Source organism: Bombus bifarius, unplaced genomic scaffold (assembly GCF_011952205.1).
Source record: "Bombus bifarius isolate JDL3187 unplaced genomic scaffold, Bbif_JDL3187 scf7180000008162, whole genome shotgun sequence".
NCBI lineage: Eukaryota > Metazoa > Arthropoda > Insecta > Hymenoptera > Apidae > Bombus > Bombus bifarius.
In genome coordinates, this window is record NW_022884484.1 from 1198568 (window position 1) to 1213482 (window position 14915).

General features: G+C 34.5%; 2 protein-coding genes across 5 annotated transcripts in view; one reads left to right on the forward strand and one right to left on the reverse strand.

The window, feature by feature from the left end:
- Positions 1-820: 820 nt before the first annotated feature.
- On the forward strand, positions 821-5613 carry LOC117208819 (cytochrome P450 4C1-like). The gene is made up of 12 exons (XM_033450219.1): positions 821-1082; positions 1227-1336; positions 1587-1677; positions 1894-2079; positions 2660-2753; positions 2829-2931; positions 3581-3686; positions 3767-3873; positions 3986-4054; positions 4338-4506; positions 4639-4818; positions 5270-5613. Exons 1-12 carry the CDS (start codon positions 929-931, stop codon positions 5437-5439), a joined length of 1539 nt encoding a protein of 512 aa, XP_033306110.1. The 5' UTR covers positions 821-928; the 3' UTR covers positions 5440-5613.
- A 281-nt stretch (positions 5614-5894) lies between these two features.
- The window catches only part of LOC117208767 (nephrin), a 484683-nt gene continuing 475662 nt past the window's right edge, over positions 5895-14915 (reverse strand). For 2 of the 4 annotated variants that reach the window (XM_033450100.1, XM_033450099.1), the window contains exons 17-18: positions 14555-14741; positions 5895-14324 (exon numbers count right to left, since the gene is read on the reverse strand). In XM_033450100.1, coding sequence (XP_033305991.1) covers positions 13897-14324; positions 14555-14741 — 615 coding nt within the window. In that variant the 3' untranslated portion in view covers positions 5895-13896. Of the gene's footprint in view, positions 14325-14554; positions 14742-14915 lie in introns of those variants that run through there. The other 2 variants (XR_004487770.1, XM_033450101.1) reach the window with 2 other exon arrangements.

Here is a 14915-nt window from a genome sequence, read left to right on the forward strand (position 1 = left end):
GATTCATTACTACAAAAAAACTTGTCAAGTAAAAAGTTGTAAAGGTTACAAAATTACGAAAATTTGTTTAAGATGCGGAAAATGTTTATGCGGCAAATGTACATTTGATAATAAGATAATTTGTGAAAAATGCAGCAAAGTTGATTAAGATATATCTTTATATAAATAAAAGTGTAATTCTATTTAAGTCTATAATCGAAATTAAACAAAAGTAAATTTGGACGAAATTTTATGAAAGTTCATCATTTTATAAATTAATCATTATTTAAGTTAAATCATAAAAATTACTTCTTTAATTCCGGCCACTTTGACCGCACACGGTAGGAATAGGTATACGTCGGTAGGTTTAGTGTTAAAAGTAAGTAATGAAACCAGAAAGGTTTGTAAAATATCAAAGGGGAACATGAGACAGTTGCACGTGCTTAGTCCTATAAAAGAAAATAGATAGATATTAACAACGGGGACAAGGTAATTGACAACGGGAATATCATTTAAATTGATTTATCCTTAAATTATTAAAAAGGCTTAATCATCACATAATTTTTTCTAAAATAAATACTTGTGGAAATTTAGAGAATTCAAGTATACTGGTAAACATGTAATTAGATTGTTTGTAAAGAGAAACAAATTAGCGTGAAGTACTTACTAATAACTTGATTGAGTGCACCAATAATATTTTCTTTAATTAAAGAAGAAGATAAATCGTTTAATCCATTATACTTTTTATGTTAAATTTAGATTAATATCAAGTGTCATGAGAAGTTATCACTGAGAAGCGTATACTTCACAAACAACAACGACCTTTAATTCTGTAGTGCGTTTATTCCAATATGTTTAACAGTGCAGTAAAAGAGCGAGTGTGAAGAAAATCAGGATTCGAAGGAAATTAGAAGACCGTTGAACGTTGAAGTTTTGAAATCTTACGAAAATGATCATCACGATATTATTCTCCTTGTTTCTTTTCGTCAGTTTGCACTACATTATTTTGCATTATGGAAAATATGGAAGAATATTAAATTCGTTACCAGGGCCTCCGATATTACCTATTATCGGGAATGTACATCATGCCCTAGTTTCATCAAGTAAGGAGAAAATGCAATTATATTTCTAAATAAATTTTATTTTATTTGAAAATTTGAACAGTTTTATTTGACTTGAATAACAAACACGTTTGAAGTAATAGATCAACAATAATAGGCTTCGTTCATATTTGCTATGTATTATAGGTAATCTTTGGATCTTTATGAACAAAATGAGCGATCAGTATTACCCAATTTTTAAACTTTGGGGTTTCACAACTGCACTTGTTCATACTCGTCATCCAGACGATTTTCAGGTAATTAAAAATAATACTAGATATTTATACTATTATTTATCATATCTAGATGCACAAGACATTATTTCATCATTGCGAGAAGTTTAATTAACTTCTTTTTTACAATTCTAATTAATTCCACGTAACTAAAATTTTAATAGCATTAAACAGACATTAAAAAGAGATTAAATATTAAATTTTTTGCAAGTAAGTTAACTACATACGTTTCTCAATAATAGAGATCTATTAGTTTTTCTTTTTCGTCATCTAGATACTTTTCGGAAATACGAAATTTACTCAAAAAGGTTATATGTACAAACTTCTGGCGCCTTGGTTTAGTACCGGACTTCTTACCAGTTCAGGTATTACTTTTATTTTTCCTTTACTACGTTTCTTTTTCTACTAAAATACTAATTTTCATTTTCGTTGAATTTATTCAATTTTATTCCCTTGCTGAATTTTAAACGCCAAGTGCCATTAAGTAAATAAATAAATATAATCAGATGGAAGAAGTACACTTATGATAGGTAATAAAAATCTATGATATTTTTGTGAAGAAGTAATTATCTTCTTTGCAGGACGCAAATGGCAAATTCGCAGGAAAATATTGACACCTGCATTTCATTCCGACATGCTTAACAAATTTGTTGACGTATTTGTAAAGGAAGGAGAATACTTGGTGAAATCATTGAAGAGCGAAGAGGGAGTAGTCGTGAATGATTTATTCCATACCATTAGCAAGCATACCTTGAATATGATCTGCGGTAATTTATGAAATATACGATAATCCAATAATTACAACATTGAAAAATTCAGCGATTGTAAATGTATCGATTGACATGTATGGGTGGTTGGTAACTGGTGGTACAAGCGGAAAGGAGGTGGTTCTACGCGAAAAAAGAAGTCGAAAATATAAAATAAAAATTTTTTTAAATTTTTTTTTAAATTTTCCTATCGAGACAACGATCTACAGTGAGATCCGTTATAACGTACCGCACGCGTACCGAGCGCAAATTCAAAGTCGATTTTCTCGAAAACAGAGCCTCAAACGAAAAATTTTTATTCTATATCCTCGACTTCTTTTTTCGCGTAGAATCACCCCCTTTCCGCTTGTACCATCAGTTACCAACCATCCTGTATATGAAATGTATGCAAATGAGACGTCGAAATAAGTTCTCTTTTAAGTATATTGAAAAAGTTACGAAAAATTGTAAATTGTCAAACTGTGAGATCTAGATTTAAAAAATAGCGAGAGAAAATTATACAGTTAGAATGTTTTTAGATCTTTAGGAGTGTTTTAAGTTTCTAGAAATTTACCGACAAGATCAATCGATAATTTTCCAGAAACTGCAATGGGAATTTCCCTAAATGACGAAGATGAATTTCAGCACAAATATCTTAAAGCCGCGAGTGATATGGAAGGAGTCTTCGCGTACAAGTAAATAAAATTTGACAGATAATCTTTACATCCTATTATCTTATATAATGCATGCCATTACGATGATTTTTATAGAACTGCAAGACCGTGGTTATTTTATGATTTCTTTCTCAAATTTGACCCTAAAGGATGGAGACAGTCTGAACTACTTAAAACATTACACGGTTTCACTCGAAAGGTATAAATATAACTTTTAATCATATCTTTTCTTATAACAAGTTCATCGTTCGTTTGTAAATATGGACATTGTACTATTTTTATGTCAACAAAGTTATCAGTGATAAATTTAATGTTTCAGTCCAATCTAATCCATATTATTCGTACGATAATGCAGGGTTTTTTTTATTGATTATCCTATGTAATAATTTTATTGATCGATAGATCTATTTACAATAGATTAAACAGGAAACGATGGTTATTTAGCGTGAACTAAATACAGCAATGTGCTATAACTAAGACAACTAAATAGTTAATTCACAACCACGGTTCCAACGCTCTCTTTCACGCGGACCATCCTCCTCGACAACGCTGACAACACTCTGATTTCTCAACTCACTACTGCCTGTTAATTCGTCTTTCACCCTTAAGCATCCCTTTATTTTTTCTCATAACCCCATCACATAAGCGTTCCGTAACGTTCTTTCCGCGTAATTATTCGATCGAAGGACCGACGACACATTGATGGAGCGCTCAGCCCATTGAAGTTGCCAAACCCTTTTGACCTGTCGGCACTCAGGCTTTCTCGCAACATTGTTTATGGTTCACCCGATATTTCTTAGACAATTTGTCCACGATACTACAATAATGAGTTGGATAATATGTTGTAGATAATCCAAGAACGAAAAGAATATCACTATCAGAGCAACGGTTCAACTGATTTCAACAAGAATTCAAGTGATGATAATGACAATGTTGAAAGTAATGACGTTGGAAGTATGTGAGATAGAAAGTTGAAGTACTTTTAAGAACATGTATAGCTTAACATTTTTTGAAATGTTTTTGTTTATGCGTAGTACGTAAAAGGAGACTGGCTTTGCTTGATATACTCATAGAAGCTCATCGAAATAATCAGATAGATGATGAGGGGATTAGAGAAGAAGTTGATACATTTATGTTTGCGGTGCGTTATACATACATGCTTCTTTTTTATTTTTTTTACATTTAAACACGCTTGATATATATTTTTAATTCTTGTATAGAAAAATAATGTCGAACATAATCTTTTTTAATAGGGGCACGACACTACCGCAATAGCTGTTTGTTACATTATAATGCTTCTGGCTGAACATAAGGAGATTCAGGTGACTTTTAACTTTCCGTTTCAGTCTTATTTCTCATTATTAAACTGCGGATTTTTATATATGCGTGGCAACAAATGCATGGAACGCGCTTAATTTGTTACGTATAGTACTAGTTATAATATTTAATAAGTAAAATAGATCTTTGCTTGGGTTCCATCTTTCTAAGACGTGCTCTTAAAAATATGAATTTATATATACATCTGTAATCTGTCTATTATTATAAATATTATACTATTACGTTAACTTTGTTTTGTACGATGAATGTATAGCGATTATGTTATAGGATCGAGTTAGGGCTGAAGTAAAAGCTGTATTGAAAGAAAATGAAGGGAAATTAAATATGTCTACTCTGCAAGATCTTTCGTATCTTGAGAGATGCATTAAGGAATCACTTCGACTTTATCCAAGCGTGCCTCGTATAGGGCGTAAGACAGAAAAGGAGCTAAAATTAGGTAAATATCGAATTACATTATATGAATCACAGAATAATTATGTTTCAGTGTTTATTTTCACGATAAAGTATTATTAATCTATTTATTTTTAATAATTGCAAACGTATTGCAACGAAACTGTCATATTTTAAGGTAACTGTAAATTACCTTCGAGTACTGAAGTTCTCGTGGACATATATAACATTCACAGAGATCCACGATACTGGCCGAACCCGGATATCTTTGATCCCGACAGATTTTTACCTGAAAATTCCAAAAGTCGACATCCTTATGTTTATGTACCTTTTGGTGCCGGCTCAAGAAATTGTATCGGTGAGAATGTTAAGTTTAAATATTTGATAATATATAGATTTTACATGAATATAGAAGACCTTCTTTGAGTTTGACTTCTTTGAGAACAATACATTTTTTATACTGATAAATGAAGCGAATGTCTTTGCAGTTGGATTGCAAATAACGTATGATTCTCTTTAAAAGATTTTTATGTAGGAGCTTTTGATAGGAGATTGACTACTTCTATTATTTTCTTTTTATGTAAATTTGCATTTCATCGAGTACTTTTACTTCTTGTCTTTGTATTTTATTAAGAAAAAACGGAATATTAACGTTCAATTAGCATCGATAAGTTGTAAAGTAAACGACAATAGTTGTAGTTACGTAACTTGAATTTTAACGAAGTCCTTCAAGAAATGAACTTTTTAACGTAAAGTTAAAAGTCTTCTTTGAATAATTGAAAAAGATATAATTAATTTTTAATTCGTAGGAAAACGATTCGCCATGTTGGAGTTAAAAATTATAATGAGTTTTCTCTTAAATAATTACTTCTTTGAATCCGTGGACTATCTTAAGGATATATCATTTCTAACGGGCATAATAATGAAACCAGCACATAGGATCCGAACGAAATTCATTCCTATTAAGGATACATGTTGATGTTGGACATATGTTGACCTTGTAAACAGCAGTGTTGATGCTAGTAATCATAACAACAATGTTTGATTTATGTTACAAATATACCTGATATGATCAGGACAAGGATGTATGTACATATATACACTGCTGCTATTTTTAAAATGATATAACGAGTCATATGTAAATTCATACTTACTTTGATTAGTTTTATTATTATAATATAAGTTATTATAATAATATAATATAGTTATATTATTATAATTTATATTTTTATATACATATAATTATTATTATATTATATTTATTTGTTATATAGTTATATTATTATATTAATGTAAGAATTCAATTAATAAAGGTACATTTTATTAAGCAATAATTAAAATTTCGTTCGAAATAAATGGTGTTTGTTGTTTGTTTATTGATTAATAAAATGAGTATGGATATTTTGCGAAAGAATAAATAAGAACAACATAACGTTTAAGTTGACGATCACTTTTAATAGTTGAAATAGGAAAACAATGTACAGATACAGAATTTACATTCCTAGCCGACGAAGGTTGCTAGATAAAATTTTAATCGTGTAGTAAAAAATGAATTAAAATAAAACAGTACACTTAACGAGTGGCTTAACATTGTATCTTCTTCTTTATCTATTCGCTTATCGGTTAGTCATTTACCTAGTTACGATGACTGAATTATTTAGTTATAATTATGCCTTCTCTGTATAGACACACAGGTGTGAATACGTAATGGAGATTCTTAAAAGCTATACAATGTTTGTGTTTTATCTCTTTACTTTGGTTTTAAAGTAAGGACTAGTATGTTGAGCTTCGCTTTGTCTCTGTGTGTAGAAATGAATAAGCAAATAAAAAAATGAATCGATACGACGAATTCTGGCGAAGTTCCTTCTTCTGTAGGGGGGAAAAAAGGGGCAAAGCTCGATAACGTTAAGCCACGAGAGGCGATGTTATCGTGTTAAGTTAACGATTAAAGATGCGTGCGAAGATTATCCAAGTGTATTCGACGAGCGTTGCTTTTTCGCTTTTATTCGCCGTGACGTTATATTCGGGGAGATACGATCACATTCGCTATGAGCATATAGCTTAAATAGAAGTTAAATTACGAGTATAAACATCGAATACATCGTAATACGACGTACACAATCGAATATTCTTCTTGTCATCCTATATGATTTATGGTCGCGTGAGATGCACGTACGAAAATATTCGCGGATATGTTATGAACGAAAACAGCCTCTCAAGAGCTTTCAAAATGTTATTTTAAATAAAATGAAATGTATTATACAGTAGCCTGAATCATTCGATGTTAACCCATTAAGGACCAACGTTGCATTAACGTAACATTTTATTTTCAAATTTTCAAGACATTCGAATTTTCACAGTTTCAAATTTGTTACTGTGCAATAATATTGCGCTTACGTATTTTACACGCATTGTTTCATTGCTTCGTACTGAATGGGTTAAACACGGTGTATTGTACAAGTCGATGCAATCATAAGAGAATCGTGAAATTCATTGAAGTATGTTCCAGAGAATGGCGAACGATATATCCCGCGAATAGTCACGTTTAGGAATATTACACGCGCGACCATAATATTACACATTCTAATTAATTTAAGTGCGATGAAGGCACGAGGCGTGTGTTATTGAATCTTGTGCAGAGGGTGCAGTGAAACAAGCACAAGGAGAGGAATAATATTTGTCGAGCATTGCCAGGTTCGCAGTTCGCGGCTTATCTACGAATATTTTTCCTTAAGGCGAATCAACGTCAGAAACGTTATCGATGATATATACACAGACGACAAGCGAAGCTCACAGAGTAATGTTATACCGTTTAGAATTGGAAATGTAATTTAGAATTAGAATGTAAAAATACTATGTATATATACAAGTAATTAATGCGTACCAGTTGCTTGGTAGCTTAGTTTATATTACACGATTTCCTTTTTCCTCCCATTCTTTCTTCGCTTTTTTTTCTCTTTCATCGGAGAATTCCTTCTTCCCCTCTCCGGTAATTTTTTTTTTTTTTTAATCGGTTGTACTTATGAACAGCGATGATTGCTCCAAAGAATGACATTGCATCGTAAATTCTGATCAGAAAAAATTAGCCGTATCGGCGGCCCGCGTAACAATAATATCGTTCTCATTAAGTTTCATATATTTATACATCAAGAATGTCGATTTTTCTTTATTGGCACACAAACGGAAGCAACATATATCTGATGATACGCTTAACGATATATCGTTTATCAGTATCGCTCGATATACGCGATATATTCTTCTCTTTCTTTTGTTTGGACGCGCAAGAAACCTACTTTGAGATTTTTTAACCTTTAAATTTTGTATCGATTCTTATTATTCTCATTTGTAACAAAGCAAACGTTTAAATAAAATTCGATCGAATACTTCACAGATTCAAAGTTGTTCATTTCGTTACTCGTTTGTATCGTAGTTATCACATAACTATGCAAATTTTGAAAAAGTACATTCGAAAAAGTTTCTCAAAGCGATCGCTCGTTTTTTGTTTGGAGCGCGAGATTTCTCGCCTGTCGATTCGCAATGAAACGCAACAATCGATTATCGAGATCGACGAATATCGTAATTGAATGTTTTTCGTGTTTCGTTCTAACGAATAAGAAATCCGAAATCGAATATAAAATCGAGTCGTCCGAACAGCATTAAAAAATGACAAAAAACGGCTCGTGTATTTTGTAAACCAGTCTTCGCCTCTTGTGTGGAAATGGTAATTTGGAACGGATAAGTTCGTTACGGTAAAATTCGTCACGTCACTTTCGGCGATTTATTGTAAACTCGCGAGTTTTGTCGCAACTTCATGCCGTTTCTGCGCAGCGCCCTCGTATTATAAAATTCAACGACATGTAAGTATAATCGCAATAGCATCGTCGGCGAGAGAATCATTCTTCTTTCTTTTATATTCGTCTTTTTTTCCGTTGTATGTTATATCTTTCTTTTAAAAGAGGAAAGAATAGAAAAAACGAATACGAAGAAAAAACATCAAAAGTCGATACGAACATTTACCTAGTTACGAAAGCTCTCGATCGTTTTTCTTAAATTTGATATTTTAATTCGTTTATGCATTTCATTTCTTTTTCAATTTTTTCCCTTTTGTTTTCTTGTCTATCTAAGTTTCATATATGTACATTATATACATGTAAAACGGTTAATTTATATATATATCCTCGTATCTTAATGATTGTATAATTAGGATTGACTATGTCTTAGAATAATCAACGGAATTATTAATTATTGTGTAAAATATCAAATATCGTACTGTTAGATGGTATGTCCATCTCCAAGGTACCATTTTGGACGAATATCGGTCCGTCTAACATGCCTAGCACTTTGATGAGCAAATACTTTGGAGATTACATAATCTAATAATATCAGGTAATATTAGGTATAGATGATTTTCGTTAATTACAAATATAAAACATGTATATGTAAATAGAATTCTTAATTATGCGCAAACATGATCTCTAATTGAGCATACGTGAATTTTATCATCAGTCTAAGCCGAACGGTGCGGCTCCATACACAACAGCAGCGGTTAACAATACACGTTTCTTTTTTATTTTCTTTAAGCTTTGTAGAATCTACCGTAACAAATCAGTGTCCTCCCCGATTAATGAAATAACAATAGCGCATGCTACGAAAACGTTATTATTCGTAAAACTTTCAAACAGTTCTCAAGCATAAAACACACATGACAACGGCGCAGAAAAGTATACAATATATCGATTCTGTGAACGACACCCTTCCGGTTTCTTTCTCTTTCCTTCTTTGTTTGCTGCATGTGCAAATTTATTCTTTCGTTTTCCTTCCTATGTTACGTGTGCGTATTCAAGGATACCCTACACAGAGACACCACAGGAAACTCGAAATCGATCCAATTCACGAATCGATAGCTCGATCGATGATCGCGGTAGAACGGAGAGTGAAAATAGTGTAGGATGCGATTGATTGTCGACAACTATCGTTCACGCTGGATCCGGTTTCGAGACTCCGACGTAAGTATGATTGCTCGGGATATACATGCCTTTCTACGCAGCGATTCTCGTGTTAATTTAATTTCGCGCAGTTTGGCACGAGTTTCAATTTAGCGCGTACGCGCGAACGTGTTTGTGCTTGGATATGCGAGTGGCGCCGCCGCGTCATTGCGTATCTGTAGAGCAACCTTACTTATTACGTATTCCTTAACTTACATCCATACGATACGCGAGCCAAATTAGAAGCGGAATGACAGTTACCAGGGACGTGCGTAGTTTTCTCAACGTAATCTCTCGATGATCATACACAACATAGCGAACATCGATTCACGTTCTTTTCTTTTATCTTTTCTCTTTTCTCTTTTCTTGCTCTCGTTATCTCACTGTTCGAATTCATTGGAAGAAATTCCGATTGGGCGCGTATCGATCGTAACGATCTTCCTTTCATGGAAATTGAACGAAACTTACATCTTATTGACCGACTTTTTAATACGAGCTTTTGTCACTCGTGGCGCTTCACGCGTCATCGTGTGTTTGCGAGACTTTCTCTCTCTCTTTCTCTCTTTCTCTCTCTCTCTCTCTCTCTCTTACAATAGGCCAAACATATGCAGTGTCTTTTTGTATCTCTTTTTTTTCTTTCTTTTCAAAAATATATGTCGACTACTTAGGCTTTCGATAAACGGAAAGACGTTGTCTCGTCCGATAACTGGAATAATTCTTCCTCTTTTTTTTTCTTTTCTTCCAGATATAATACGTGGCCTAGCGTGTAATAATCCTATACAATACTTCATTATAGCTTAGGTAAAGTGAGACCCTCATATGATCCATTTTCTTTAATTACTTGTTTTTTTTCTGGAGTGTGTGAAACGCTGAGACATATCGCACTATTTACAAGGATAATCAATTTTTAATGGAAACAAATGCAAAAATATATATATATAAACATTTAGTTGAACTACATTTTTTCTGTCTTATAGTTTTGCATAAAGATCCACACCTTTTTTTATGCAAAAATGCAACTTCTAACTTGGCTGTGCCAGGGAAATAGTTTACTCTTAACTAAACTCATACTCGTATAATTAAACTTATGTACTATTGTCTTTTTTGAAGATATCACTACTCCAAGACACTCACTTTTACTTCTTTGCTTTCTACCTGTTTGTCTGTCTTTCCTACTTCTTTTCTCTTTCTTTAAATTTCTGTTGTGTATAGATTTCACTGATTATGTTGATTACATTTCCTCTCAGAATTTTTTTTTTTTTTAGTAATATCATATCGTTTCGTTGCGATATTATACCTTCGTCTGGATAGAATATATAGATGGCTTTTAAGTTATTACCGTCTTGGGAAAATATGTGTAGCAACATGTCTTTTTTCTTTCTGTCAATAATAAGTCAACCGTTTTCACGTGATATAATAATTGTCATATCAATTAAATATAAAAAAGTTTCGTATTTTTTCGCGGCACAGAAATCAAAATTTGGCAGTGGCGTCGTATCGTAATATCGTAGTTAAAAAGAAAGTTACTTACTCGCTATCTTTGTAAATATCACTGCTAATCGATAACTAATAATATTTGTAAATATTTGGCATATTCTTTTTGTAAATTCAGTCGCAAATATCATCGATCGTACCGCGTAATAATAAATCGTTAGTAATCGTTTATTTATTACAAAACGTGCCAGAATGATAAAACTACATATAACAAGATAGAAAAGAAAATTAGCACTCGCTGGATGTCACGTGAAAACCGTTTACACTATAAACATTCTGCTTATTGTTCGTTCGTATTTGTGCTGCAATTGTAATTGTAACATAACGAAACATCAATTATTTCCATCGGAGAAAGGAAAAACTTTTTCATCGCACGCATGAAATAGAATTAACGCGTCAATTGTTTTGTAGTATTCGTCATTTTGTTTCGCGCCAATTCTCTTGACAATAGTGGCGTACAATATAGCGCTTACGTAAATGTGTTTTACGATACAATGCAATCAATTAAACTATTCGTATTAATATTGACTTTAGGAATTCGGCAGTGAGAAATTGCAATTTCTACGTATTTCAAAATTCACAGTTCGAAAAAGTAAAACGATCACTCGATAACGTTCGTAAAAATAGAACAAGTTACGAGTGGAAAATAAGATGAGCGATCTAAAAAACTTACGATATGCAAAACACATTTCGTACCTACATATTTGTCTGTAGTATACGGAAAGCGATACTCGCGAAGAGAAAGAAACAGTTGTTCAAATTTCGGGTCGAGTCTGTTCTTGGAAAATTGAGTTTTATGGAAAGTTTCGTTCGCATCACTCTCCTAACCACGAGAGTCGAAAGAAGCGGGCGAATCGCGTCTCAAATGCGAGCCTCACAAAAGCCAGACTGATCAACTCCGCCTTTTATAAATTTCTTAATTATATTATATAAGTATACGATTAATATTCAATTCTCAAGAAACAAACGATTTCCATAAGTTCATTCATCGCAAGAAAACCATATAAATAGGTAAATTTGGCAAAGTTGCGTTTCTAACATCATCGCCTTTCAATTTACGGAGTACATCAACGTGGCTTCTGAACGATTCATGTGTCAAACAATATATCGATCTGCCAAAGTATAATAAGCTCGAGAAGGCCGAAGCGAAATCACTTGTACATTTCGTGCATTGTCTTAGAATTCCCTTACCTAAACGTCTCTTAGCATTGTAGTACTTATCGTGCAATTTGAGTTCGTTCCTCAAACTTACGCGTTTCCATCCATCGACTATACGTAGCCTACTCCATTTCTCGTAACTAGCTTTCCTGCTTATCGCATGTATCACCATTTTTTCCTCTTCGAGTATGAACCGTTCACACCGTTAACACAGAGAACGCGTCTTGTAATGAGCAAGAGGGAAAGGGAAGAAGGAAATCAGTTGGACTGCTATACATCGATTGCAAACGTCGTCAACTGTTTCCCTGTGTAAAACGATTGTCTCGCTTCCTCTTCAGAATTTCAAACAAGAATCTGTCCGCCAGTGCATCGATGTTTTGTTGGCTAATTTCAAAACGAAATTGTGGACGGTCGGACTTATTTATAAAAAATAAAAAAAAAAAAAAAATAAAAAATGGAAAGAAAGGAATTGAAGAGATTACGCGAATTACGTCGCTACAAAATAATGAAGTAGTATTACTGTGTTCATTAATGCTGCGACTGATGCGAAATCTGATAGGGCCTCGATGGTATTATCGATTTAAATTGAGATTACTTTCAAAAGCGCTATTTTTCGAAAGATATCTTACTGACAAATAACTAGCATTCATCGTATTTTGAATCTCTTTAACAAAACGAAAAGAAGTATACAAGTGCAACTGATTATATCGTAAATATAACGTATTCTTCAAAGAAGAATTTAAAGGTCGTTATATATTGTTGCGGCTCGTGAAGTTCCCTGATATTTCGTTTCATTAGTACATTTCCTCTTCCTAATGTACGTATTCTAATTTACTGTTGGATCGCATGAGTATATCCAGTTGATGTCCCAACGAGTAAAACGTAACTTAACCCGACTATACAGTCCGTAGCGTACCGCTGTATCCTCTTCGGCGAAGAAACGAGCACTTCGAGTCGAGTTTCTTCCATCCATAAGTTCGTCGTTTTCCATTTAGTTCACGTTTAAAACGTTTTTACGTATCACTACGAAGTCGTCACAAAGAAGTAAAAAACTGCACGAACAAGCGCGACTAAAAGCCATAAAACTAAAAAAAGAGGAAAAGGAAATGGATATAGAAAAGAAGAAAATAAAGAAACCACTGACAGCATGCTAGAACTGTGGTGTCACGGAGATATCTTCCGAGTCGATTGCAGCGTGTTTGTTCACCGGGCGTCGATCGTTCTTCTTAACACGTGATATGCGAAAAACGTAATTGTACGATCGATCCATAGTACGATCCAAGTTCGAGGTACGTATCTTCGATAATCGTGTCCGCGAAAAACCAACGAAACCAGCGCGTAAGGAATGCGTTTACTGCGTCTTGCAACGGCGTTACCGCGTGCTTCTTAAAAATTACGTATAGAAACCGCAACATCTCGGTTCCTCTTTCTCTCTCTCTTCCTATTTACATACTTCTGTTACTTTCTTTCGTGTTCAAGGAGGATAATATGTACGAGAAAAGGTCGTCGGAGCACCCACACGAAACTCATGATCGCACACAAACGTAGCCGAAAAAGATTCTGCGATTCAAGGTCCTCGCACGATATCGAACCGATATAATCATAGTACATGTAGCTCAGTGTGACGCCTGGAACGATGAACGGAGGTTGAAGATCCGCGAAGTAGTTCCATGGTCAACAGCCACAGGTCGAGATGTGTATTAGAGCCGGGTGGTTCGTTCTGTCACGGTGATAGTCTCGTCCCTTGGTACAGCACGGTATTTACCACGCACCGAACTAGGGCCGAATATCGGTGATCCTCAGACAAGATGGCCATCGATATCAGAATAAGCTGGTGTAGGGGTGAATGTTGATAATGGGTGGCCATGAGTGTGCGCGTTGCTGGATACCGACCGAGCAAAAGTGGTAGGTGGTGGAGGTACCGATGGTGGTATCGGTGATTTTGAGCCAGCGGTCATCACGGTTACATCCGGTGGAGGGACTGGACGTGGTAGGGTCCTGCTACGTGTCAGCGTGCTAGTCCCGCTGCCCATGTGACTCGACATCATATGTCCGGTCGGACTCATGGATGTATAATAACTACCCGAGCCTGGTTCACCAACCACCGGAATCGGACTATGATTCGTTTCGTAGCCCATGTAGCGGCCATTGTCGATCTCCACGCTGTAAAAGTTCACGTCGTTCGGCGGCGCTGGACTGGGGTTTCCGATGTAACTCGATTTTGAAACTAAAACGAAGAGAAGCTGTGCTGAGTAAGCATTTTTTCGTGCGAAGAGAGGCGCAACTTCAGAGGTTTAATGCTTAACTTCCACGGTGAAATGGAAATATGTTAATTTTCTGATAAACCCTGTTACAGCTTTGAGTTCTGAAGAACTTCTGATAAGACTGCTGAAGGAATTCTACGCCCGAAAGATAAGATCTTCTAAAATTTCTGAATGCGAACTTTAAGAAATTTACCAGAAAGTGTACCACTGGCCGTTGTTCTCTGCGGCGGTGAATCCATACTCATCGGTGGTTGAATGTGGTTGCTACGGCGACCAAGAGTTCCTTGATGATGTACCTGCATCTCCATGTTCCCTTTCCCAAAATCTTGTATAGTTTGATCTATCAAATACGTGCTAGCTGCGGTTTTTCGTCCCTCGTCCTGTTACGTCGGTGAAAGAGAAGAGAGAAAGCGTTTCGTTAAATTAACGTATCCAAAGTTAAGGAAAACCTGAAATTTTTCTACGAGATTATTAACGCAAGATTAAGATTATAAACGCAACAAAACGAATCATTAATTGAACAATTTCCTGGAATTTTGTGTTCCTACTGTTCG

Bases quoted from the DNA above. Each gene is read 5' to 3' on its own strand.
- LOC117208819 (XM_033450219.1), top strand. From the start codon at position 929: ATGATCATCACGATATTATTCTCCTTGTTTCTTTTCGTCAGTTTGCAC. The intron at 1,337-1,586 runs GTAATTAAAAAT...TTCGTCATCTAG, and splicing joins GTCATCCAGACGATTTTCAG to ATACTTTTCGGAAATACGAA. The intron at 1,678-1,893 runs GTATTACTTTTA...TCTTCTTTGCAG, and splicing joins CGGACTTCTTACCAGTTCAG to GACGCAAATGGCAAATTCGC.